Here is a 26,858-nt window from a genome sequence, read left to right on the forward strand (position 1 = left end):
AGACATGTACAGCTCAGAATTAAGAAAAATAGTAGAACAGTTTAATTTATCAGATGCTTATTTACTCTGTCATGGACAGACCTTCCAGCACACCTGGTCGCGAAGTAGCTGGCAGGCCCGATTAGACCGCGTATATGTAACCTCGTCCTTACAGGCAGCGGTCGTAGACTGCCAAGTGGTAGACCCGCGTTTGGACGCCCTCGGTATTTCCGACCACAGGCCGGTAGCCGTGTCCCTGAATTTTAAGGACAGGTCGCCTTACCGCCAACCGTGGCGAGTGGATAATAGATTCTCAGTGACGAGACGGTAAGGACCAGCCTACGTAACCGCCTGACAGCTTCTATAGGAAGCTGCAGTTCGGACGGTCTTAAGCATGAGTGGCGGGAAATTTGCACGGACGAAGGAAAAAAGTTGAAACATCGGTACTCTGGACTGGTGAGAGCAACGCTGCAGTACATCAGAATAGTGGAAAGAGGAAGACTTATGCTAACGACTTCAAACTAAGGTTGGCACGGCTGAGGACGCTGACGTCCACCAGCGTGCTCCTACCAGGCCAGACATTTACCGAGTTCCCACCCGGAAGTTCTTAATTATATTAACAGTACCAGACTCAGACAGTTGGAAAATCACGGCAATTTAGATCGGCAGGACATAGTTGGGTTTTGTATGCACTTTGAGAACATGGGCACTCATGAGCCGTAACTTGACTTGGACTCGCTTATTAACCATCCTTTTTTAGGTAACCTCCCGTAACTCTCCTCAAAGGAATATTGTAGTCTGATTGCCCCCATAAGCTTAGAGGAACTTACATTGGCAATGCGCCGCCTTCACCAGTGTTCGGCGCCGGGAAGTGACGGTTTTTCCATTGAATTTTATAATGCATTTTGGGACGTAATAGGACCCGCCTTGTGTGAGGTTTTGAATGTTTTCCCGAGCAGGCACACGCTGCCCCCGTCGATTAAGAACGACAGAATTATTCTGCAAAAACGCAAGAAAACTTAAAGGACCCACGCAATTGGCGTCCAATCACATTGTTAGGCACCGATTATAAATTGATAACCACTGTTTTAACCCTGCGTCTACAGGGAGTCATGCCATCCTTCATCAAGTCCTGGCAGTCCTGCTCAGTTGTGGGACGTAATGTCCTAACCCTGAACATGCTGAACAGAGATATAATAGACTACACGAGGCAGCGGCAAGCGAAGGGATGGCTTACATCCCTAGACCAGGCACAGGCATTCGATAGGGCATTCGACATACATTTTCGCCACTCTGTTGGCATTTGGTTTTCCTAGACAGTTCGTGTACCTTTTCATGGAACTGTATAATGACATTCATAGTGACTTAACCATAAATAAGGAAACGGTTGCTTCTTTTCCGGTAACGTGAGGCGTGCGACAGGGCTCCCCCTTTCCCCCCTGTTGTTTGCGCTGACAGTTGAACCTTTCCTTGTTCAGGTAGAAAGACACCCGAGTGTCCTAGGGTTGCAGACCCCAGGTAACGGTTAACCTATGCAGACGACATCACGATATATCACAGGGACGAAGACAGCCTCGCCGCCATCCTTCAACTTTTCACAATCCATGCAGAGCACGCCGGAGCGAAACTTAATTTGCATAAATGCAAGTCTTTATGTCTCCATGTATCCCCGGTAATGTGTCTGCACGGAATCTCCGTCGTAGACAATGTAACTATCATAGGAATAAACTACAGGGCCACTGGCGTAACCAACCAAAGTTGGGAGGAGGAGATGAAGACACGTAAACAGGAAATAACCAGGGCACTTGAATTTGACTTTCCGTACTACGTACGTCGATATCTACTCATGAGCGTTTTACTGGGCGCTTGTGGTTTTTGACAAACTCTGTAGTCATGCCGTACCAAATAGCGCGTAAGATCAAGTCCCAAATAATTATGTTTTTCTGGAATGCCAAAACGGCCCTCGTTAAATACGAGCAGTTGGGATTGCCTTGTGAGAAGGGTGGATGGAACATCCCTTCGGTGGTCGGCCTCGCGGACATGTATGCTTTGAAGACGACCCTCAAGGTCCTGCAACTTCAGGAGGAACACCCCGCCAGGAAACTGGCAACGTATTTCTTGGGAGTGCAGGGTCGTTTGTTCCTGCAGACGCAACCCGCGGGTACAAAGGCAACGAACCCGACGCCCGTCTACAGGCATGTAGTAGGAATCTACAAGCGTATAGCCACGCTAAATCTGGACACCCCCATCCTGGAGGTGCGCAACAAGGAGCTCACTCAAGAGCTGCTTGTAAACTCGGGCTGCGAGGTCAAAAACCCAGGTTTTCCGTGGGTGTTGGTGATACCCAGTTGGCTGCCGGGCAGCATCCAGGATGTGGTGTGGCGTTACGGGTGGTCCGTCCTGCCCACGGCGGACCGAATGTACGAATGGCACTACGTTCGGTCCGAGCAGTGCGTGCACTGCGGCATGCACGAGGATAAAGAACACGTTCTGTTAACCTGTCGAGTGGCCAAGACCTTTTGGTCCCCCGTGGACAGGGCGTACCACCCGTTGGGTGTAGAAAGCTTTGTCAAAAGGAAAAGATGTCCAAACGGCGCGCTAGCACGTCTAGTTCTGACCGCTGGTATGTACGTGTTGTGGGAAAACAGGCGTCTGGCAGTGCATCAAGCAAAGGCCCGTAAAAACCAATGGCCTTTGCTGGTGCAGTTGTATAATATTGTAATGGATCATTTGAAATCGGAATTCTTTTCACTAGGAGAGGAGAATTTCCTGAAACGATGGTCCTGTGCCTTCATTAAAATTGTCAACGACCGGGTTGTTTTGGCGTGTTCGACGATTCAAGGCCTGAGAACTACTTAAAAAACCCACCTTTTGTTGTGTTGGGTGCCAGAATAATTGAGTGCCAACGTGTGATACATTGATTGTGAACACAAATGTCAAATGCCATAATTTTGTGAAAGCGAATTTGTATGTATTTGTGGAGCCGAATTTGTGTGTAACGTGGTGAACAATAAAATTTCTTTTTCGCCTTTCACTAAATATTACCGTGGGGTGGGGCACTCCAATGAGCCCATAGGCCTACTTTTGGGAGGCCTTGCTCGTTTGGGCAAGGCCTAATGTTGAAATCAAAAGTCAGATGCTCAAGCAGGCGGTTCTCACATAACTTAAGCGTTGACCTGGCGGGCGGTACTTGCTTGATTTGCCCGGCAAGAGTGCTGGCGCTGTGGTTTTCACGTGTTCTGGGTATAACACGTCGATCAATGGAGACATCAACAAAAAAGCTCGATCTTAGCACGTTCGTTTCAATTATAACCTTTAGTAAAGTATTCGGAGATGTACAGCTCTTGCTGATTGTGACCAGGCCTCGTTGCGACATTTTTCTGTTTTCGGCCAGCATTGTTTTTTTTTCTTGAGCCTTGTGCTTCATGCTATGGTCTCGAGAACGTATTCTAGGGACTATAGTGATGCTTGTGCGTACACTTTCCTTCCTCGATGGTACTTTTTTTTCAAAATAAGTGTGCTGCTTACCTGACTGCTAAAAACAGCCAAATTGAGTAACTTCCGTGTTGTCCGGCAGTTAAGGCCCAAACTCCATAAGCGCGAAAATGCACGCGACAGCGACGAGCGACGCGACGTAGATCGGCGTCGCGCGATCAGTCGCTAGCGCAGGCAAACCTCATTCACGCGACGGCTTCGGCGAGCGAATTCCACTGTTGCTGGCATGAGGCCGTCAACTCGCACCAAGAAAACCGCGTAGCGAGCGGTTTCCAATTTAAAAATAAGATATATTGTTGTGTAATAGAACGGAAAGTGTTTATTGTTGCCTTGCAGCACTTTTTTATACGCACATGCGTAATAAACATTGCGTTATTTTTTGTTGTGCCCACGTTCAATTACATAAATGAGGCGCTCATTGTACGCGTTGCGCTCATGGCCGTTGGCCGTGAAAACAACCGGCAGTACGTCACTGATGTATATCCTTTTCCGGTTTTTTTCTATTGGCTGCTTGAGCCCAGCACTTCCGGGCGATGAGCGACGGTTTCCAAATCTGGAGAACCGAGCGATCGCGCGAAAATGAGTACGCGACACGTCGCGCGACCGCCCTGTTTCGTCGCTCATAGCGTCGCTCGTCGCTGTCGCGTGCATTTTCGCGCTTATGGAGTTTGGCCTTAACTCTTCGCTAGAATATTTTCGCTTGTTACATAAAATTTTCGCATCTGAATGCTCAATGTAATCGATATACGCGCGTAGAAATTGATCTAACTGAGCAATATTTCGTATACCTTAGCCCATTTTGCGAAAACGAAGTTTCTGCAGCCCTGTACATTTATACATGTGAGACACAAATGTACGCCTACACGATCTTACTACGTCCCACATTTTAGTACTTCGTGCGTAAATTCTACGACGCTCAGTCGCGTCGGTAGTTCAGTGGTAGAATACTCGCCTGCCACGCGGGTGGCCCGGGTTCGATTCCCGGCCGACGCAAGCTTTATTTGTTTGTTTATTCTATTTTTATTTTACTGGTTTTTTTTGCTTGCCAAGGTAATGCCATAACATTTTTTTTTTCGCGATCACAATTGAATCTTTAGGATTTCAGGACAGCTAGTCCGATGAATCGTACGTCCTGTTAATGACCATTAGATACAAATTACCACTGCAGTGGCGCCTCTGGCGGCGAACAGAACGATCTCGCTGGTTTTGCGAATGGGGGAGTGATATACGCTCAAATTTTGAGCCTTTATCAATATTTGTGCGAGCGAAAAGCAATTTGATTTAACAGGACTGTGTCAATTTGTGCACTGGGTGTCCTCACTGAAATGGCTTCACGTGTTTAAGTTAAAAAAGATGAAAAACCTTTCGCCGTCTTCCGCAACTCCCATGCGCTTCCTAGGGGGTCGCTATCAGTGAGTACCGAGTTCAAAACATTCTAGCGGCATACTTACCTGGTGCCGGGGCCACCGTGATCAAGAAGGCGGTGCCCCCAGGGAGAGGCGCGGGCATTGCACTGCGCTCGTGCTGACCCCTGCCACTACCCCAAACTGGGGCAGATGGGGCATGCAATTTTTGGTAGTGGGGGACTGCGTTCGCGCTATCCCCCTAATATTGTATCAAAAGAAAGATGCCGGTAACCTGCGCTTCGCTAGTGTTATTGTACAAATGGTAGGTGTTCTGTGGTCTGGCTGCCGAGCGGATGGTTGCCTCGTCTTATGCTCTCGTCACAGAACACCTACCAGTCTAGGCTTGTGGCCGTTCCACGCGCTATCCACACGTGCCGGGACCCCTGCCGCACGCAAGCGCGAAATAAGTCTATTCGCGACGCTATTTCACCCTCCGCCTGGGTGTGTGAGTGTGAAAAACATTTATGGAGAGTTTGCAGGCTCATAAGGAAGGGCTCTTAAACAGGGGGAGTCCTTATTCCGGGACCCCGCTGCCTCCCATGCCTCTGTGCGGCAGGTGTGCCGGCACGTGCGTTGCTTCTGTGCGGCTAGCGCATGGAACGGCCCCTACCACGATACAACTGGCATAGCCCACGAAAATTTTCACTTTTGCATACACACACGATTACGAGCATACATTAGACTCGCTCGCTGGATTCCGTGCCGACCGGTTGCGTTCTCGCGATCTCCGACGACAGCGCAGCTCTGGCCGCCTGGATTAGCCCTACGCCACCTCCTGTCGCCGACAAGAGCTCTCGCCAGTGGTGCCCTGTCATCGGACTCCTGTGACCGTGTTTCCATCTTTCATATCTCTCATATGTCGGCGCCCGCTGTCCTAGCGCATCTCTCTTTCTCTATATACCTTTAATTCTATCCTTTTTAATCTCTCCTCACCCCCATCCCTAGTGAGCTACTGATGAGGTGTCGCACGCTGATGCAGACAGTTACGGGGCTCACTTTTCTCTTCTTTTCCCTCTTATAACCACAGTGTGAGCATACATTAAGTGTAGTTGAGCCACCCCCCTCCCCTTTTCTGAAATAAATTTCTGGCTATGCCTCCGCACGATGCGTATGTTGCGCTCATGCTCTAGATGCTTGTAGCACATCGTCACTGCCAGGACCACTAGCTGTATTGCGCGTGCGCTTTTAATGCGAAGCAGCTCTTTGACTAGCCTGTGTAAGGGCCGGTTCACGCTAGTGGCAAGCATGCCCTGACGGCGCCGTCCGCAGGAGAGCTGTTCGAAGTGCACGGCAAGCTTCGCCGGCGAGGCATTTGAGCCTCCGACAAACATGGCTGCCCTTTCGAATGCAGTGGTCGCCAACTATCTATCAAGCGGCCGCCTTGCGCTCTGTATCTCGTAGGCTCCGAACTGATGCTTCCATTTGCTTTAGACTCATGTACTTCAGTTTTCGAATTGGTTCGGTACCGTTTTTGAGAACCATACCATAGCCTCCTTTATTTTAATAAAGGAGGCTATGACCATACCCAAATAACTGATGTTCTAGGCCTAAGTAAGCCTTCCCGAATCTCGGAGGGCATACATTACACGTTTACCGCCACGCACGGCTGCCTGAGAACGTCGAACGGCGAGACATTGCCGCTAGCGTGACGCTGTCCCTCCGTCCGCACCGCTCCCTTCGCCACAGGTGTTGGAGCGGTGCCAAGTAGCTCACACCCGGTGACGTCTCTCTCTCCCACCTGCCGCGCGCTCGTCGTTAGTCATCTCTCTCTCGCTTCACCCTCTCCACCTCTCGAGCCCATTCGTCGCGTGGGCATCATCTCACCCGCGCCACCATCTCACCTGTGGGCGAGAAGCCGCGAGACGGTGGGTGCGCGCGCCACGAAGAATCGCGCGGTGCCGACAAGTGGACAGCGCGCCGCTGGTTACCGCGCGATCACGCCGACGGGCCGGACGCGGTCACGGCATTGCGAGGGTTAGCGAAGCGGATCGTGTTCGCGAATGGCGACGTCAACACCGACGAGGGGCGAGCCAGGGAAGCCAAACGCAAGCGTCGGCAGTGGACCAAAAGTTGCAATAGAGAACTGCTGTATAAGATAGATGCAGTAGACTATCATAAATGAAGTTGTGGAGAACAAACACGATAAGGTCAATCCAGAAGGTGAATTCAAATGAAAAAATAAAATGTGAAAGAATGGCTGCTTATAAGAGGCTCTGTAGATAAGAATGGTGCAATTTTTTAAAAAATAAAGAGACTGTCTACCACGGGTAAAAAAGTTTTTCAGATTGTGGTGCAAATGAAAAGATCGTTCACCACATCAGCGGCAAGAATAAAAAATAAATAATTTTAACTTGATGTTGAAAGTCGATAAAAATGACCACTAGCATCACCCAACAGCGATATGATCAATCTACTGGTGAGGCAAGAAATCCCAGCAGGTTGACTTTTTGGCTTAAAAACATGCATAACTTGAAATTGTATTTAACACACTTGAGGCAGCTTTAGGTTGCACCACAGATAAATTTTCGCTTTTTTTTTCTCACGAGTTCAAAGAGGCACTTGGTGGTGCTGCCAGTGGTATGCCTGTTCGCAGGCATGGTGCCCACCACTGCTTATAAAAACTACAAGAAGTGTACGTGCCTCAAATGGTCATTAACATATTTGTTTTATTAAAAAAAAACTTTGAAATGGTTTTGGTGATATTGTACAAACACACTGGGTGGGTAAACCAAGTACCAAGGCTTATTTAGAGAGAGATTTGAGCTCTCTGTGTACACTGTTACAACGCTTTGAAGCAGCGAATTGCTGCAGATCGCTGGGACTCTGCCAAATGCGTTTTCAACCGCCCATTCGCAGAGCAACATGCTCTGGCCAATTGACGTCGCCATGGCTGCTCATTTGATTGCCTGCCATAGGCTGTAGAACACACAGAAGTTAGATCAGCTGGTAGGGTGGCAGCACCTGTCGCAGCAGATATGAACCACTCAGCAATCTACGTCTCTGTTGCCAGATGGTGTGTGTGCTGCCGGACGCACTATGTGATGGCCTGCAAGACTAGGCACAACCTGTTGGTGTGCTACCTCGGAGGCCTAGACAGGTAAAAGCTGAATCGAGTGCACTCATGAGAGCTCTGAGATTGCCAGCGAGCCTCGTGAGTTGAGGAGGGCAGGCAAAGGCGAGAAGAAGGGTAGGATATATTTGTCTGTAGCGGCCTTGGTACACGGCGTGTCACTAGATTTTTGGTGCGAATGGTTTGATGATGCTCTTGCCTGAATGCTGACAAACCTCCGAAAAACCATTTCAGGGTCCCTTTAATAAACAAAACTTGACGAAGCCTGCAAAAACAGCATACGATTTCAGTTTTCGACTTTCACCGGCAGTACAATTGTCACTGACTTCCCGGACCAGTGTTGTGTGGCCTTGTGGGCATTCATCCCACCAAAAAAGAAGGGTTGATAGGTGGGCTAGCCGGTATATTTCATTATCAATAGAAGGAGATATAACGCAGATAGAAAAATTCTGTTTTAGGATATTTGCACACTTTCCAGAGAAAACTCTGCAAGGTTAGACGCTTCAGATGGTACACTTCTTATTGCGACAAAAAACAGAAAAGCAGTGAAAGGCCGTAGACAGTCCCTTTAAGAATGATAAATCGCCACATTTCTTCGTCCCTCTGGACATGGAAGCTCATAGACTCACGAGACTTATGAGTAATGACAACAGAAAGTTTGGGCTTAGCAAGCCAGGGGTCTGCTGTTGACCCTCATAATCAAGCACCGAGCACAGTGTGTTACACACACGTCCAGTTCGCACAGTCTTAATGCCCATCATCAGGAAAGGAAAGAGATCCCACTCTCCGTAATGATGGCTGGAATAAAGCACGCTCACACAAGTACTACTAACAAATCACTTTTACTCGATCACTTTTACTCGATCCCAGCTTTCCCTTTTGTGAATGCATGATTAGTGATGGTATAATGGGAATGTAAATAAACTATACAACCAAAAAGGTAAAAAAAAAAAAGAGAGAGCATGGATGGAGGCAAACAAATGTGACAGTACGCATAGCGGCACTGCATTGCTGGTCTCAGTGTTTACTTTTCTTGCTTTTGTGAGACTTTCGAGGCGGTGATTGAGATGAGCGCCGCCTATGGGGTGACCGTGATCGTGAACGTCTTGATTTATGAGGGCTTCGACTCCTTGACCTGAAATAATACGCCACAGCACGAGAAGAAGTTAGGCATACCGTGTAAAATGATTAAGTATCAAGCCGCTAAAAAAAAAAAAAAACACCAAAGCGATCACGTAATTCAACTGAGGTTTAGGTGTTCCAGGAGAGAAAAGCACGATAACATACACACACAAACTAAAAGTACAGAATAAGCCACGCACGACAGACTTGCCCTGTATAGCCTTATGGCACACTGCTTGTATTAAGTGCTTTGAATATTTTGCATGTATTACTTGTACGTATTATACCTTGTTAATCCAGGTACAGAATGAATAGCACTCATCCTACGTATATGTTTGGTCTCTGCACCCATAGTCATGTTTTTGGTGCCATAATTACATTCATACTGAGCTTGCTGAAAGATGAATACAGTTAAGGGGAGATGAGAGTCGAAAAGTTTTTTTCCCCTAAAACTACATCTTTTTCCTTTTTATTTTTTATTTGCTTTCACAAGTTTAGGTTCTTTACTTTTACAACTATATTAAAAACAAAAAAAACCCTCAAGATTGTAATCAAAGCCAAAGTAAGTTGAAATCGCTTTAAAGAGCACAAGGTGGCTACTAAAACCCAAAAATACTTTCTAGAGTCCCGTCGGAACTGTCACCTGGCTGCTTGCCATTGCATTTCTCATGAGGAGCTCACTAAAGCAACATGTGAAAAATAACCACAACTGCCAAGCCCTCATGATGGAGGAAATCACCTTTTCACATAGAGCTTTCATTTATACTTTTATAATGCGTTTTTCTTAAGATCCCTTTTCGGGAAACTTCTTTAGTTTACACATCAACAAATCATATTTTTGGTACTTCTGAGAGCCCGATGATGAATTTTTCCCCACATTTTCCCTTAACAAGTGGTCAGTGCAAGTATCTTCTTTAAAACATTATATCACCTGTGTAATTAGTGTGAACTGAAAGTAAACTATTAGTAAGTGCTGAGGATTATAAGAATTCTCACATACCACTTCTTTTGCACATCACGATGTCTTATATGCACTTTGTTGGCAGTTATTTGAATTCTACAGCTAATGTGGAGCAATATGTGCCATAAGTGGCTCACAACCACAAATGTTTAGAGGCATAACAAGCTTGTCCAAAAAGAGCAATACTTCACACATGGTCATTGCACAAAACGAAAACCGTGCAACTTACTATAGTCTATATCAGTGGTGATACAACCAGTTTACAATTTGGAGCAATATTCGTAGCAGGAAAAGTCTACTTTGGAGCAGATTTGGAGCACACAAAAGGGTTATTCCATTCTAAATCATTCAGCGTTTTTACGACCATCCCGAATGACTGAAAAAATTTCCACGTTTCTCGAAATTCCAATCTCGCTCTGCTCATTTATTTCTATTACAAAAACTTTACTGCATATTTATGAGAGAGTCTAGTTTTGCCTCGAATGAGCTAGAGCCTCAAACAACGTTTTTTTTTTTTTTTCAAAAGATGTTTCAGGAATGCACTCAATCAAATGGTATTTGCGGCAAGGTAATGACATGATCCATCTGTAAAAATAATGAATTATGCACACTAATTCTTAGAGGGCTTTTCCCATGAGCAATATTGAATAAAGTTGCCAAATTGGGGATTTTTTTTTCTGGGAACATGGCAAGCTCAAAGGACTCAAAATGTGTGCTGCTGGAGTATTTGAAATGCTAGAAATTAAAAGTACTTTAGGCGCTGAAGTTAAAGCAGCTAGTCAGAAAAAAAATTCTGAATTTAGAATTTTAATAAAGCTCTCTATTCAGCATCAAAAAAACTTGCCTTGGTGGTCAGACTAAAAATATAAACAATATTTCAATTGAAATTTCCACGTATTAGCTAAAATAGGTGAAGTTACTAATGATTTGATTGGTATGTGGGGTGTAATGTCTAAAAATTCCCATATGATTATGAGAGACGCCATAGTGGAGGTTTCCAGAAATTTGGGCCACTTGGGGTTGTTTAACATGCACCCAAATCTGAGCACACGAGCCTACGGCATTTTACCCTCCATCGAAAACACAGCCGAGATTTGATCCCACAACCTGCAGGTAAGTAGCCGTACCTTAGCCACTAGACCACCGCAGCGGAGCAGGTGAAGTTACAAGAGGGTATTATTTATTTAAACTTTATAAATATTTTTTTTTTCACACTATGTATCTTCAACTTTTCACCTATGTAACTGAAGTGGCATAGCACACTCGCAAGGGCAATCTTTAGCCCAAGGCCACTGACCTGGGATACAGACAGCAAACTAGGTGCTCTCTACAGAGCAATGGAAATGAGAATGGCGTTACTATCTAGGTTCCATTGTCAACAGAAGTGCATTACAAGGAATGGAATCACTGCGAGCATGCAAAGTTTTTTTTCATTCTTATTCTTTGTTGTGTGTGGCGTCGCCTGGTGTTATGCAGTTCAGAGACTCCTGCAACAACCGAAGAAGGGCACTGCCAACTCAAAAGCTTTTTCTTTATTCTGAAAGCAAGCTGGCATGGTCAGCGTGGTTGAAGTGAACTTACAGTAAACTAGAGCTAATATAAACACTGTGAAGCGAACACCAAACAGCCACCCATGACATCTACCAGTCAATGCATTAAGACAACCTAGCAGAATGCCACCAGAATAAAGCAGCTGCCACAGTGTGTCCAGACAAGTTGATTACTTTACATAAAAAAGCTACTAACAGCACTTACCCAAAGCATAACACACCCTTACAGTCCTTTAAAGCGAATAAGTCAATAAAAAGGATGGCGGGCCTCGGCAACTGTTTAAGGCTATAAGCCAAGAAAATTGCTAGAGCTGGAGCTCAGCAGTGCCTGTCCAGCCAGTTGGGAAATGGTTGCGACAGAAGGTAGACATACCTCCTTTTTTTTGGCGAGCGTGATCGATGCGATCTCGAGCTGCGGGGAGATCGTGAACGGGACCGGCGACTTTTTCCTTCCGAGGAGACCGGGCTGTTGAGCTTGCTGCTACTGCGCTGGCTAACCCCTGACCTTATAACCAAGGGGCTCGAGACGGGAGATCGAGAGCGTGACCGTGACCGCGACTGAGAACGAGAACGTTTACTGCGCTCTTTACGCCGCTCACTTGAGCCTCCGCTGGACTTTTCCTGGTCCTGAGAATATGTGAGAAAAAACACAAGCATATTATTTATAAGAGTCCGGCAACAGTTTTTGAGCATGGTTAGAAGACGGCGTTGAACAGTAGCCGAGGATCCTGAGAACAGGCGAGGCAAATATTATAGCACTGCACATGGCATGGAATTTACCAAACGCAGCTAAACATTGCTTTCTCCTCTCTCCACAAATGATGCTACATACACAAAAATCGCAGCGTCACAACCCAGTATCAAGCGATTGACAGATTTCAGCAGGGCCCACTAAGGAGTTACTAGGGCCGCTGCAGGAAACCGTGAAGCGTCTGCGCATGCATAACGATCGTACTAAAATGTTAAGAGGTGCGCAACGTAATTTCTTTCCTCGTTCGATCTTTCCCGGCTTAGCTTCCAGTACTTTCGTCGGGAGAGCGAATGAGAAAGTGATTGCAGCATGCGACAAATATTTGTAACTGTGCTAACACTGGGCAAATTCTAAATATTTTGCAGCAGTCAATTCATAAGGCAATAAGTTCCTTTAGTCAATTCATTCCTTGGCTGCTCAGACATTGTTGCAGAGCCCTTTAAGAACTGTTGGGAAGGCTGCATTTTTATTTTAATCAGGATTAGAGGAAAGGCAGACAGAATATTGACTAGTTCACATTCATCGTTGTGATAGGACAACTGATGCATTATACATGACCCCACTAGCAAGCCCCAGGTAAGTGGTATCAGTTGCAGAAAGTCGCAGCCTCAGTTTTACTGATTGTAAAGAGTGCAATGTGATTAGCCTCAAGAGAACTGACCAAAAGTAAAAAGAATTTAGATTGATCCCTTGTGCCAGCACCAACCAATGATGCGCATTGTGGATATAAAGCAAAATCCTGCACCAATTACTATACACTCATAAAAGCATCAGGCTGTGAGAAGTGCGGTTATTTGATTGATTATTTGTACTGCAGCTTGAAGAATATCAGGGGACTGAAAAACTCCGCTACAGGCACTTACCTTTCTGATTAGTTTCTGCCTATAATGCTCCACCTGAGCGCTGATTGACAGGCCAGGTTTGCGTTGCCTCTTTCCTGATTCCAGCTCGTCCTGAAACTTCATTACCTTGACCTGCTCAATGGAAAAAAAAAAAAAAACTATCTTGCAACTCGATGCAAGCAACACACATATACAAAGAAACAAAGCAAAGACAGAATCTCCACCTCAATTTCACGTAGCTTGGCTCGCCTTTCTTCACCGGACTCGGTTTTCAAAAGCTCCAGTGTAGGCATAGAGTCTTGAGAGTCATCCTTAGGAGAACTCTCTTCAAGTGGTCTGGAACCAAGTGCACAACATAATGATGCAGAAATTACATCACAACTACTTCTAATATCATCCCCTATACTTTTCTCAGCAAAATTGTCAATTCTCAATATTATTGTGTCTAACAAAGAAATCGAGCCCTTAAATTTACCCTTCTTTTCTTCAATTATAAACTAAGATATTTAAGGTTTCAGTGGCTAGCGACAGATAATGTACAGTGGAGTTCACTTATAACTAATGATTGCGACATCTAAATCACTGTAAAAAAAAATCCCCTCCGGACGTAGGTATTGTAGCTCTGGGCTCAAACTGACTGTTTGCACCAATTAAAAAATGCTGTAGATACAAGGTTGGAACAGGGTACATGGCTTTGGGAGCAGTCCTGGGAGCAGGTAAAGATGCTTTTTGTAGCAGGCTTGGAGCAGCCAGAAGGGCCTTTCTTTAGCAAGTTTACAACAGTCAGAACATTCAGAGCACATGTTGCCCTGTTACACAGCGCTTGTAACACACCATTTGTCCAATGCCGCACTTTTCAAACATCCAGCTAAATCCAGCCATATTATTGCAGTAGGACCGACGGGTCTCTGCCGCTGCTGTGATGTACCGTATAAAGTACAAATTGATAACATACTCAAGCGCATCGCATGATCTACCTAAGGGTAAAAGCGTGGCAACGAACGCGGTGGATGCAAATTTGGAGTGCTTAGCTGGGACACAAATCGCCTTTCAAAGCATGCGTCTTTGATGTTGTCATACGAGGGAAAAAAAATATATAAGAACAGTCAAATCACATCTGTATGTCTGAGAAGTTCTCCATCGGTGCAGGCAGGTTGGTCAACTGCTGCTTCACTTGTGAATCTAGAGTAGTTGCTTCTCTGACCACGTTTTTGTAAACAAAGCCGTGCCACTCTTTAAACCTTTGTATCCAGCCGCTTCCGGGTTCAAAAATCAGCCGAGAATACCTAAGCTTTTTTTTTTCCTTTGTGGTAAGTATGGCCCACCAATCGGCACATTCTGGGCACAGACTCAGAAACCATTTGTAAAGCACCTCTTCCACGTCTGTATGAAAAGGCTCCCTAACCTTCTTTCGCTAGTCGGCATGGCCACTGGTTCCTGCCTTCAAAATCGTCGACTGGGCGAGCTCATACTTTTATGAGGGCGTCACTTTGAAAGTGTGTCGCAAATCCTGCAAAATGTTCAACTCTGCGTCAGTGCCATCTTCGTTGAGGGTTATATCTCTGCCTGTTGCTCCCCTCTAGTGATTGCTCGTCTAATCGCTGAAAAAGAGAGACTGACCGGTGTGGGGGAGAGGAGGCATGTAAAGCTGAAATGACAGAAAGAGGTTGAGGAAAGAAAAAGACGCAGATTCTGCAGCCCTGGTTGGGACTACGGCTCAGCGCCTGTAGCAGAACAGGGTGAGGGTATTATAGATGTGGAGAAAAGAGAAGAAGAGAAACAGCGTCTACGACTGAGGACGCGGCGGGTGGCTCCTACAGCCAGTTGGAGAATGTCACCAAGGCCACGCTCCGATGCCGCTTTGCTTTGCGCTTTTTTCTTTTTCCCACTTTCGTTAAGAAGGCTTGCCATTGGCAGGAGGTGACGCTTTGCTTTTCATTTAAAAAAAATTTTCTCTCTTCAAGTTCATCGTGCGAGGCGTAAAACGTGACAGCTGGCACTAAACTAATGACGCTCCTCGGCTTTCGGAACCGGCAATACGTGCTGCTGGTGCTGTGCTGTAATAACAGTGGATACGAACTAGCCTATGCTAACTTTTCGCCTTGTCTTAACATAATTCATTTCAGCGTTCTTTCCCCACAGCCCCTATGCATAAAATGACTGGTAAGGGACACTAAGACAAATATTAAGTCCATGTTGATTGCTGAAATAGTGGTTTGTAAACCTCGCATAGCTACTTTCGTGCCAAGAAAATGTTTATTTTGCAATAAAATCACGTTTTTGTGGTCTACACAGTGTTAGTGCACTTAAAAAAACATGCCTAAACACAGGTTTTCTGACCTGGCAGTTGCTATGCGCAACGTTGCCCGCTTTCACTGTGCGGCTGCCGACACTAGTACAGGAAAAGCTCGTTTATTCGGACCTTGTTAACTCGGAAATTCGGTTAACTCGAACTCGCGGCGCGGTCCAGGCAAAACTGTGTATATTTCAATGAGGTCAAATGCTCATTAATTTGGAGGGATTTAGCCGCACACCGGTTATCTCGGACAGCTCCGGAGAGGGCTATCGGGTCACCAGAGTCGTGTGATCTCGGCGGCTTGGAGGCTCAAGCACCGCTTGCCATTTTCGGAGAAACCGAAACCGAGCGAAGTGCAGCAGAAAATGACCATGATGATAGTGAATGAGGGGGAAGTGGCTAGGTGGCGCTAGTCGCCACCCGGCGGAAGCGCTTGGGCCACAGGCGCATCCAGTGTCTACTAACAGCTGCTCGCTATGCCCATGCTACACCTACTGGTGTACTCCGTGTCTTGGTTCTCTGTGTTCTGACATGGAGGAAGGAGAGGTGTTGTGACTTCGCGTGTTGCGGCTGTGTTTGTGCCCGTTGCCGCCGCCGTCACGCTTCATGATGACCGTCACAGGAGTTATGCGGCCACAGCAGCCAGCAAATGATCTTGAAAGATATTGAAAGACGTGATCACAGGTGTTTCTCGACAGGAGATAATGAAAAAGTATGATGTTAAAAGAAGCACCTTAAGCGACTACGTGAAGAACAAACAAACAATTTTCGAGGCGTTTGACAGCGTCAAATTCACCGGAAAACGAAAATGACTAAGGACGGCAGCACACCCGAAGCTGGAAGACGCACTGCTGCGGTGGATAACCAACATGCGGAACAGCCAGCTTCCCTTGAGTGGACCGTTGATATGCCAGCAAGCTGAAAGGTACAGTAAAAACTCGTTCATTCGACACCCGTTAATTCGGAAATTCGGACGGCTCTATTGGTTTCGGCTAAAGTGCATGTTAATCTATGGGACCAAACCTTCGTTATTTCGTCGAAATTCGGCTCCGCACCGCTTAATTCGGACAAATGCTGACGGCTGCTGCTACACAAAAGTGTGATAAAGCAGCGCTGGCACTACTGGAGCGAAACCGAAACCTGAGTGGCATCGCCATCATCATCAACTAGTGGGGGCGATCGCAGCGTCACCGAACGTCGGCGTCTTCTTTCTTCTCCACTCAGTGTCTCTGACGCCATTTTCCCTTGTGTTGTCGTGTCGGAACCATCTCTTCATGCGGAGTTCTCTTTTTCTTCCATTGTGACCATATTTGCATGTCACCACCATCGTGCGCTACAGTGATGGCAACGCCGAAAAAGCGGCAGAACTACGAGGCGAAGAACTTGGCGACTAAAATGGAAATTTTGGAAGCACTGAAGAACGGCGAATCGCGACAGCAGGTTATGACCAAGTAAAACGTGAAGCGGAGCACGTTGGGAACGTACGTGAAAAATGAACAACAGATTCGACAAGCCTTTGAAAGCGAGAAGTTTCATGCCTCTAGAAAGCTGTTGCGAACCGCAGCTCATCCCCCAGCTCGAAAAAGCTTTGCTCCGGTGGATTACTGACTGTCGCAACGCGCATCTGCCTTTAAGCGGACCTCTCATCATGGCGCAAGGTGAGAAGTACGCTGCAATGATGAACATTGAATCGTTCAAAGCGTCAGAAGGGTGGTTTGCGAGGTTTCGAGAGAGACACGAACTTGTCTTCAGGAGTGTGTGCAGCGAAAAGGCCAGTGTTGACGAAAGCGTGACCACCGAGTGCAGAAATGTGAAGCTGCTGGAGCACATCGCCGCATATGAACCACGTGATGTGTTCAATGCAGATGAAACTGCTCTATTTTTCAGAGCTCTGCCCGACAAGACGGTGACTTTCAAAGGGGACGCGTGCATTGGTGGCAAGAAGTGCAAGCAAAGGATAACTGTTCTTCTTGCCGCCAATATGACTGGCACGAAGCGCTTGCCACTACTTGTCGTCGGGAGGGCGCTTAAGCCACGTTGTTTTAAGAACGTCAAAAGCCTTCCTGTCGAGTACACAGCGAACAGGAAGGCATGGATGACATCGGACATTTTTCGCGGCTGGCTGCAGCAGTTGGACCGGCACTTCACGTTGAAGGACCGCAAGATAATTATGGTTGTTGACAACTGCAGTGCCCATAACTGTACAGTCGAACTGAGGAGCATCAAAGTAATTTTTTTTGCCGCCCAACACTACGTCTGCTCTTCAGCCGATGTACCAGGGTATCATTCACTACGTGAAGTCGAAGTACCGCAAGCACCTGCTAGAGCGAATGATCCTATGCTCAGAAGCTGGAAAGTTGTATCAAGTGGACTTGGCGCAGTGCACATCATCGCCCACGTGTGGAAAAACACTCCGCCGCAAGTCATCGCCAACTGTTTTCGGCACAGCGGTTTTGTGAGGCCCGAGCATGCAGCAGTAGCTGACGATGGCATCAAGGAGGTGTCAGCCGAGTCCACCGACAATGACTGCCCGACTTTGGATGCTGTCCTTCCCACAGATGCGACCTTTCAGGACTACATCGCGATTGATCATGGTGTTGCCACGAGTGGTCTCCTGACCGATCAAGAGATTATTAATGACGTCACGGGCGCCCATGAAGACCACCATTCCGCGAGAATCATGCGAGGAGATACAGCTGCGACCTCATCGCACCTCACGGGAAGTCTCGGAGGCGCTGTTAATATTAGAGGACGCTTGCCTGAACACTCCTGACAGCTTGCGTGCTGTTGGCCATTTTAAACAGTTAAAAAAAATTGTGATGTCAGCCGGAATCTGCGCGAAAACGCAGACAATTACAAAATACTTCAACAAATAAAGGTATGCTTCTGCAGCTTGATTTTAAATGTTGTTTTCTCTGTTCATTCGTTAATTCGGCATTCCGTTAATTCGGACAGTTTTTCCCGTCCCGTGAAATCCAAATTAACGAGCTTTTACTGTATGCACTGAGAATGAACATCGAATCTTTCAGTGCGTCTGAAGGCTGGTTTGCCTGCTTTAGAGAAAGGCACGGGTTGGTCTTTCGAAACGTGTGCAGGGGAAAAGCAGCAGTGGATGAACGGCGTATTGCTGACTGGAAGACATCTGAGCTTCCCCAGTACCTGGCTCGTTATGAGCTTGTCAATGTCTTCAACGCTGATGAAACGGCTCTCTTTTTTAAAACCTTGCCGGAAAAAGCAATCACGTTCAAGGGCGACCCGTGCGTTGGAGGGAAGAGGAGCAAAGAAAGGATCACTGTGCTTTTCACTTCAAGTATGTCGGGCACCGAGCGCCTGCCATAGCTAGTCATTGGGAAGGCATGTAACCCAAGGTGTTTTAAGAACATTCACCACTTTTCTGTGCAATATCGCGCCAACAGAAAGGCCTGAATGACTTTGGATATTTTCCAAGCTTGGCTGCGCCAACTCGACCGCCGCTTCTCCGCTAATAAGCACAAGGTTTTACTTCTAGTTGACAACTGCAGTGCTCATACCAGAGTAACAGGGCTGGAGTGCACCAAACTTGTATTTCTACCTGCAAACACGACGGCTGCTCTGCAACCGCTCGATCAAGAGATAATTCAGCACGTAAAAAGCAGGTACAGAAAGCATGTGCTGAAACGGATCCTGCTGTGCAAGGAAGCAGAGCGAGAATATGAACCGAGTCTTCTGACCACAATTCACATTTTAGCGCATGTCTGGAGCGACACGCTGCCCGCGGTCATTGCAAATTCTTTCCCGCACGGTGGCTTTGTCCGCCCTGACGACTTGGATGTTCCTCCAGAGGCCACTCCAGAGGACACCCGTGAGCTCACTGGAAATATAGACGACGAGGTGAATGACACGCGTTTTGACTCTCTCCTTTCTAGTGGCGTCCAGATATTAGACTACGTCGCTAGAGACTATCATGTTGCCGTTGCTGGTCCGCTGATTGACGATGATATATTATCGGAAGTGCTTGAGGAGGACCAAAATCACTGTTCCGATGATGACGGCCAGGATGAGCCGACGCGACGTAGCCACACTGTGCAGGAGGCCGCTGAAGCCCTCGCTGTCCTTGAGGAGTTCTGCGTTTGTTCTCGCGACAGTGAACATGCGCACCACCACCTGATGGGATTAAGGAGAAATGCGGGTCGAAAAATCGCGTTTTTTGCGAAAATTTCTACTTTTGAGATATTGTTTCTAAAATCACTTTTGATCATTCAACTATCATTTCCCCAAAGATCATAGCTGAATTCAAACCACAAAGTGGTAAAAAGTCGATCTGCGCTAGCAAAGGTAGCTCCTGAAGTCGCGAATTCACACATGCGACAGCTATTTCTGAAAATCCGCCACTCGGCAACACGATGACGTCCGCCATCAGGGTTTGTTCGGTGACGTAGATCAAGACTCCTTCTAGTGTACGGCGTCCCCCTAGTTTCGTATTTTAGTGAGGAATTTCACAAAACAGTCGTTTCCAAGTCGGTTTACAGCCAAGCTGCAGCCGCTTCGCGCATCTCTACTGGTCACATGGTATGCTACCGAGGATGCCATTGGCTACATGTGAGCGGCCTCGCTCTCTGAGCGCTTGCGATGATCGGCACTTGCCGTGCGTTTCTATGTTTTTCCCGAGTTCACCATGGATAACTCGAAGAAGTGAGACTTCCGAGCCCGAAAGTTTGCAAGCAAGAACAAGTACCGAGGATGTCGATGTAAGCCAAAGCGCAAAGCAGCGGTACAAGAATGCGAGCCGCCGGCCACTAGGCCTAATCAAGGCAGCGGGGATACGACGGCTTGCGGGAACTTTGACGAAATCGACGCCACGATGAAGTTCATCAGCGCAATGCAAAAGAATATTGAACAGTTCGAGAGCGAGCGAACGAAGAGTGTTGGTGGGTCTGTGAGCGGAGTATTTTGTGACATTGGCGCACTGACATCGATGGTAAGCCGTGCTGTTTGTCCAACTTGCCACACCGCTGGACTCGTCGTTCGCGACACCACAAGTAAACTTAAGGGCCTCTCTTCGTTCCTCGAGCTACACTGTGATAACAGTGAGTGTCCTGAGTCAGTGGTTTCTGCCGCGCATAGTTCGCGGCGTGTTCCGTCGGAAGGACAGTGCACCGATGCCGGTGATGACTGGAGCTACCGAAGCGGCAGCTCGCGCGACGGCTTCGCCGTCAATGTGAAGGTAGTTGTGGCTGCGCGTGCAATAGGCATCGGGCATGAACAGCTGTCGCGTTTTTGCGCTATTCTTGGAGTGCCAATACCTATGCATCATAAGACTTTTATTGCAATCGGCAAAAAAGTTCATGTTGCAGCTACCAAAGCTGTGCAAGAAAACCTGGCGAAGGCGCAGATGATAACTAAAGAGAAAGTGGATGGGGCTGATGTTGCTGTCATGTATGATGGCACATGACAAAAAAGAGGGCACAAGAGCCACAATGGCATCGGCACTGCTGTGTCTGTGGACACTGGTTTGTGCCTAGATTTTGAAGTGCTATCGAATTACTGCTTCGCCTGTAGCCGGCACCAGGACTCGGGTGATGAGGAAGAAATATGGCAAGCATTCTTCACACCTGCCTGCGAAAAAAATACAGAGTGCTCCTTTCATGCCATGGAGACTGAGGCAGCTTTGTGCATATGGGGCAGGACATCCTCATACACAACATGATTGCGCTTCACCAGGTTCCACAGTGATGGGGACAGCAAATCTTATACCGCTGTCGCTGAGGCCGAGGTATATGGAGAAGTTGTTGCGGACAAGGAGGAGTGCACAAACTATGTGGCCAAGCGTCTAGGCACTGCACTTCGAAAACTGCCAACACGATTTCCACGAGGAGAAAAGCTGACGCACAATTCAGAAGCTGCAGAACTATTACCGTATTGCAATCACAAACAACTGAGGTGATATTCTGAAAATGCATCGTGCCATCTGGGCCTCATATTTCCATTCATCATCGAGCAACACAGCAGGCAGCCACCGATACTGTCCAGAAGGGGCGACTTCCTGGTGCAAGCATAGGCGAGCCGAAGTGCTTGGGGAGGCCCCACCCGACCACACACCAATCTTGACCAAGGCTCAAGGATTGGCTGTGCTTTCCATTTACAAGTGCCTCACAGATGAAAAGTTGCTGGTACGTTGTATTCAAGGGAAGACCCAAAACGCTGCAGAATCTTTGAACAGCAAAATCTGGTTGTTGTGTCCGAAAACTAAGTTCGCCTCCCGGGCAACAGTGGAAACTGCAGCTGCTATGGCCGTGCTGTGGTTCAATATAGGACATTCAAGCTTTGAATACGTGCTAGAGGAGCTTGGTGTAATGCCACCAGATCAACTGATCACCCTGGGCCAATCCCGCGACCAGAGGAGAATCGAAAGAATGTCTCCGTGTGAAACAGCCGAGGCAAGGCCTCATCGGCGGAACGTGGCGAAGAAAGCGCGCCTTGATGACTCCCTCCTCAAGCGGCGAGAAGAATCCACATATGGAGCAGGACAATTTTAGGTGCTCTAGCTGTGTACCTTCTATGATCTCACCAAGTTTTGTGCAAATCGCACTGTGTCATCATGAGTAAACATATTTATAACTTTCAAATGCATTTTGCTCGATTTCCATTTTGAGGTAATTCTCTCATCTTGTGCACAATCTTTTTTTACACATAAAATACCGTATTTACTCGCATAATAGGCGCACTTTTTTTCAGAAAATCCGGCTCGAAGTTAGGGGTGCGCCAATAACGCGGGGTAAAATTTTCAAAAATTTTTTCAACTCGGTTCTTGCGCTTTAAATCTGCACACTTGTCAAGTAAAAGGCGACTTTATCGTTTACCAATTAATTCAGCATAAAACAAACATACCTACGTACCTTTTAATGAACAAGCGAGAGCCGTCAACTGCACACACACACACGTAAAATTTATTTACACAAAAGTCGTAGCTGTTCCTCCTTTTCCCTATTCGGAGTCCGAGTCGAAGATCACACATTCATCCTCGCCGAGCGGGGATTCGTTTTCGGTGTCCGAATCATCCGCACCCCACAACATGTCATCCTCACTCGTATCCAGTGCGTTCGAGATACCCGTCTTCTTGAAGCTTTTCCTACGACTTCGTCGGAGATCGCCTGCCATGCTTCCACGATCCAAGCGCACAGCATTTCCACAGGCGGCCTCTTAATCTTACCACCTGTAGTCAGCTGATGTTGTCCTCCAGCCATCCAGGTGGTGTACAGCCTTCGAACATTGTCCTTGAAAGGTTTACTCAAGGACACGTCGCGGCGATTTGGGGGGTATCAGTAATTGATGAAACAGCCGTTTTTTTTTTTCGCTCACGGACGCTTTTTTTTTTCAAGTTTTATTTCTACAAACACGTTGGTTAGGTCGTTGCACTTCGAATTTTTTTTATTTGCTCGTCGATTTGCCTTCTTTTTTTCTTCAGGGTACGGGGACCGCGTTCCAACTGTACCGCTGGGGAGTAGAATCGTTTCTGATCACGGCCAAGTTTGGGGTGCGCCTATTATGCGCGGAATTAAAAAAAATCGAATTTTTCGCGACCAAACTAGGGGTGTGCCTATTATGCGAGTGCGCCGATTATGCGAGTAAATACGGTAGTCCTATCTTGATGAAATTTTGCCCAGAGCTTAATCAGCCACTCTAGAATACAAGTATCTACTTCAGGTTGCAATATACATCACAGATTTTTGTTACACAACTCGATACACTGATAGAGAGATGTAAAATATGCATTTAGTACTTTTATTTTTTTTATGTAGCAAATAAATTTTCTACTTGAGGTACTTTTCCGTATTGTACGAGCCACTTTGCAATTCTGTGTGAAAATTTTTAGTAAGCTTTATTATGTGCACAAAAAACCCTATATTTTGATATCAAAGTTGTAGTAACTCCGGAACTACTATAGCTATCAGAAAAATAATTACAGTTATGAAATCAGCACTGAAAGCTTTACTGACACGTAAAACTTCAAAGAGCTGGGTCATGCAAAAAAAAAAAAACTTTTTCGAGTAGCATCTCCTTTTAAATAAGACCGTTCTGTTAGAAATTCTGACGTGAGGCAGGCAAAAATAAGGCACTTTTTTAAGAAATAAAGGTTTGTCTGTGCCGTGTACATTTTCCTTTTTTTTTTATGGTCCATTCGATAATTTGGAATTCGGTTAATTCAGACATCTTCTCTAGTTCCGTGAGATCCGAGTTAACGAGCTTTTACTGTAGCAGGAGTGCAAAAGTTGCGGAAGCCACAGCAGCAGCAACAGTCATTGAAGCTTGTCATGATGGGTGTCGCTGATGAGCCTGGTGAGACACTGGCTCGTGACTCGAGAAGAAGCATGGAACTTGGCCACTTCGAGCATAAAGGTTCATTTTGCGGCAATCAGTGGAAAGTCACATCAGTTTCTTCGCTGCAGCTAAAGCAGCGAGCACCATTCGGGCATCCGGCAACATTACATGCAGGTGAAATTTCATAGAACTTTTCATTACAGTGACTTTTGTGAGTGCACAAAGCACACACAGCAGTACGCAATACCAAAACTACCAAAGAGGTGTAGACCTGTGAGTGAAGGGCAGCATGATGAGAATGGAACTTCTGAACCACTTGCGTAATTTCCCATGGTAATGACAAGTGGTTCTTTTTTCCAAGAATCTAACAGTAGTGGACAAGCAGCATTTTAATACATATTGTAATGCAGGAATATTTTGATTCTTGTTTTTCTTGCCCTGGTAATTCTCTGTTGTCAAGCTATATAGGGTGCATAAAATTTGGTGCGAGAACGTTTATCATATTGCCCCCATTGTAATGCAGCCACCATGACAAGGAATCGAGCCTCCTACTTTGGTTTCAGTGACAGAGACTACTGAGCCTCTATGCAACTCACGAAACGTAAGTGGTTAGTCGTAAGCTGCCACTCACTCGCCATCGATGTCGTCGTCAACAGATGCTGCAGCGCTACTGGCGCAGCTTGTGGTGGGGTGCACTGCTGGACTGGCCGTGGTGCCTGATCTCCGAACACTGTTGCTGACGCTCTCTTCTTCCTCTTCTTCTTCCTCGCCCTGGTCAAGCAGGTCCCACTTGGAGGTGGTGATGGCCTGCTGGGACACCGTCTCTGGGTCCACTGTCTCCCACTTTGACGGAACAAATTTCGCTGGGGGTGGCCTGCAACGACAACGCAGTTGAAGCCAAACTCAGCAAGAAAGAGTGAAACAGCGCTAGACAAACACCAATGCAAAAAAATCAATGTGGAAATCAGCTAAAAAAAAGAATGAAGACGAGACATACATTGTGGGGTCACCGAATAAGTTGCATGTGATTAAATTATATAGAGTATTTCCTCTGTTTCCGTGTTTTTCAACAAAACTCAATTAATTATCCGCGCTGCATATATGAGGCCCTTTCCTTGTCTCCGTCTCCATTTCCTCCCAAAAGCCTGTCGCAGCTGCACTCATGTCTAACCTGTGAATACCTAAATTTTTCCGCTTCGCCCAATTTTGCAATATGAGAGACCACATTTTCCTTTCCTTCAAGCGAACCTTTTGCTAACCAGCATATTATAGCATTTTGCCTACCTCTTTAAAATCAACTACCAAGACCCCTCAACTGATGAATGTCCAACTACCACAAAATCCCCGCGAAATTACAGCTTTTAGACAATAATTTCAACTTGGCAGGAACTTCACAGAAGTTAAGTGACTACATTAACATGTAAACAAACCAGCTTGCAGACATGCTGTACAGATGCAACCAACCTGGTGCTTAAATTACTGTTCTGCTGCAATGACAAGAGCTTGAATGTACTTCAATAGTTGAATTATTCTCAATATCTGTGCAACAGAAGATTCGTACAGGTTTCAAAGGCAAATATTTAAGGGTATTAATAGTTGAATTATTCTCAATATCTGCGCAACAGAAGATTCGTACAGGTTTCAAAGGCAAATATTTAAGGGTATTGAGGGCAAGACCGTTGCGCTAGCGGAAATGCAAAAGCGAAGAAGCCATAATGTGCTTTGTCGCAAGCAACGAATTACATCAGCCACTGGCTTTTTAGAGCCCCGTATAGGCATCTTTCGCGTCGGTAGCAGACCCTGACCAAGCTCACCCCGCACCGACTGCTCGGAACAACAGTGGCAGCGGTCAGCAATTTCGCCCATCAGCGCCCCCAATTCGCAAAAACTAAGGACGCTGCGTGCCAGTTTTTTTATCGCTGTAGCTAGGCATAACTAATCATTAACAGACCAGAGATTGGAGGCCTTCGTTTTCTAATTGGTACATCGATATCTACGACGCTATACCCATCCCGAAAGTATGCCAAGCTATGTTTGAAGCTGGAAGTTACAGAATTTAGGATGTCTGTGGTAGTAAAGTCCGCTGTAAGGGGGTCCGAATCCGAATCTCCGTTGTACCAGGATCCGTAGTAAACGAAGCTCAAATAATGAAAGGAATAGGGAGGTCAGCAATAACACGGCCAATTAGCATATAGTATTTAAATGTCTGTTGCGCGTGCACACACACACACACACAGAGAGAGAGAGACACTGACACTTATACTGAAGTGCCTAGAGCCTGTGTTAAAACACACGCACGCACGTGCACACACACACACACACACACACACACAGAGAGAGAGAGAAAGTGGGAGACACTGACACTTATACTGAAGTGTCTAGAATGCCATCAAGCTCTTCCCTATTATGAACTTCGAAATGCCATGCAGAAATCCTGGGTTCGGTCCAATATTGAACCGAAGATATTAATTATATATTCATGTGGATATCTTTCAAATCGTCACACAAGGACAAAATTGATTTTTTGCTGACAACCAAAGATGCCAATACCGATATTTCAGTGAAATGAGCATGTTAATGATGATGCACTGAAATATTTACAGTGTACCCATTGAATCATGCAACTCCTGCCTTCAAGTGACATAAATGTTACCGCACCTTCGCAAGACGGCTGGCTCTAAAGGCTGCCCGTCTATCTCAGGGTCTTCGACCACCCCCAGTGGCACACCGTCCAGGTCTGGGTCGGCCACAGGGATGCCCACTAAAGGCAGGCCGTCCAGGTCGACGTCTGTTGCCAGTGGCACTCCGTCGACGTCATCAATAATGTCATCCTTGGCAAGGGCAGGGGGCGATGCCTCGCCCTCTGTTGACTGGTCCTCACCGCTTGGTACCAGGCTACCAGGTTTCTGCTCGCCGAAAAAAAAAAACAAAAACAAATAAACTAAGCACAGGAATTAATGGTAGCACACACAAGGTATAATTTTTGTGACCTCCAAAGCCCTCTGTAGTGAGCTCAATATATAACTAGTTGAATTAGAGTCTAAGGCTTTCAACAAAAACTCACATTTTGAATTCTCCATCTTGTAAG

At 46.5% G+C, this 26,858-nt stretch overlaps 1 protein-coding gene and 2 non-coding genes across 4 annotated transcripts in view; 2 read left to right on the forward strand and 1 right to left on the reverse strand.

Moving 5' to 3' along the window:
* Window positions 1-4,396: 4,396 nt before the first annotated feature.
* Window positions 4,397-4,467, forward strand: TRNAG-GCC (transfer RNA glycine (anticodon GCC)). The gene has a single exon. It is a non-coding gene; the product is annotated as a tRNA-Gly (tRNA).
* Window positions 4,468-4,917: 450 nt separating this feature from the next.
* Window positions 4,918-5,081, forward strand: LOC142771478 (U1 spliceosomal RNA). The gene has a single exon (XR_012885944.1). It is a non-coding gene; the product is annotated as a U1 spliceosomal RNA (small nuclear RNA).
* A 3,695-nt stretch (window positions 5,082-8,776) lies between these two features.
* LOC142804734 (U2 snRNP-associated SURP motif-containing protein) overlaps window positions 8,777-26,858 on the reverse strand; it is a 64,706-nt gene continuing 46,624 nt past the window's right edge. For both annotated transcript variants that reach the window (XM_075891138.1, XM_075891137.1), the window contains exons 17-22: window positions 26,429-26,676; window positions 24,402-24,644; window positions 13,401-13,512; window positions 13,198-13,308; window positions 11,957-12,210; window positions 8,777-9,085 (exon numbers count right to left, since the gene is read on the reverse strand). In XM_075891138.1, coding sequence (XP_075747253.1) covers window positions 8,968-9,085; window positions 11,957-12,210; window positions 13,198-13,308; window positions 13,401-13,512; window positions 24,402-24,644; window positions 26,429-26,676 — 1,086 coding nt within the window. In that variant the 3' untranslated portion in view covers window positions 8,777-8,967. The remainder of the gene's footprint in view (window positions 9,086-11,956; window positions 12,211-13,197; window positions 13,309-13,400; window positions 13,513-24,401; window positions 24,645-26,428; window positions 26,677-26,858) is intronic.

This window comes from Rhipicephalus microplus, chromosome 1 (assembly GCF_043290135.1).
Source record: "Rhipicephalus microplus isolate Deutch F79 chromosome 1, USDA_Rmic, whole genome shotgun sequence".
NCBI classification, from domain to species: Eukaryota; Metazoa; Arthropoda; class Arachnida; order Ixodida; family Ixodidae; genus Rhipicephalus; species Rhipicephalus microplus.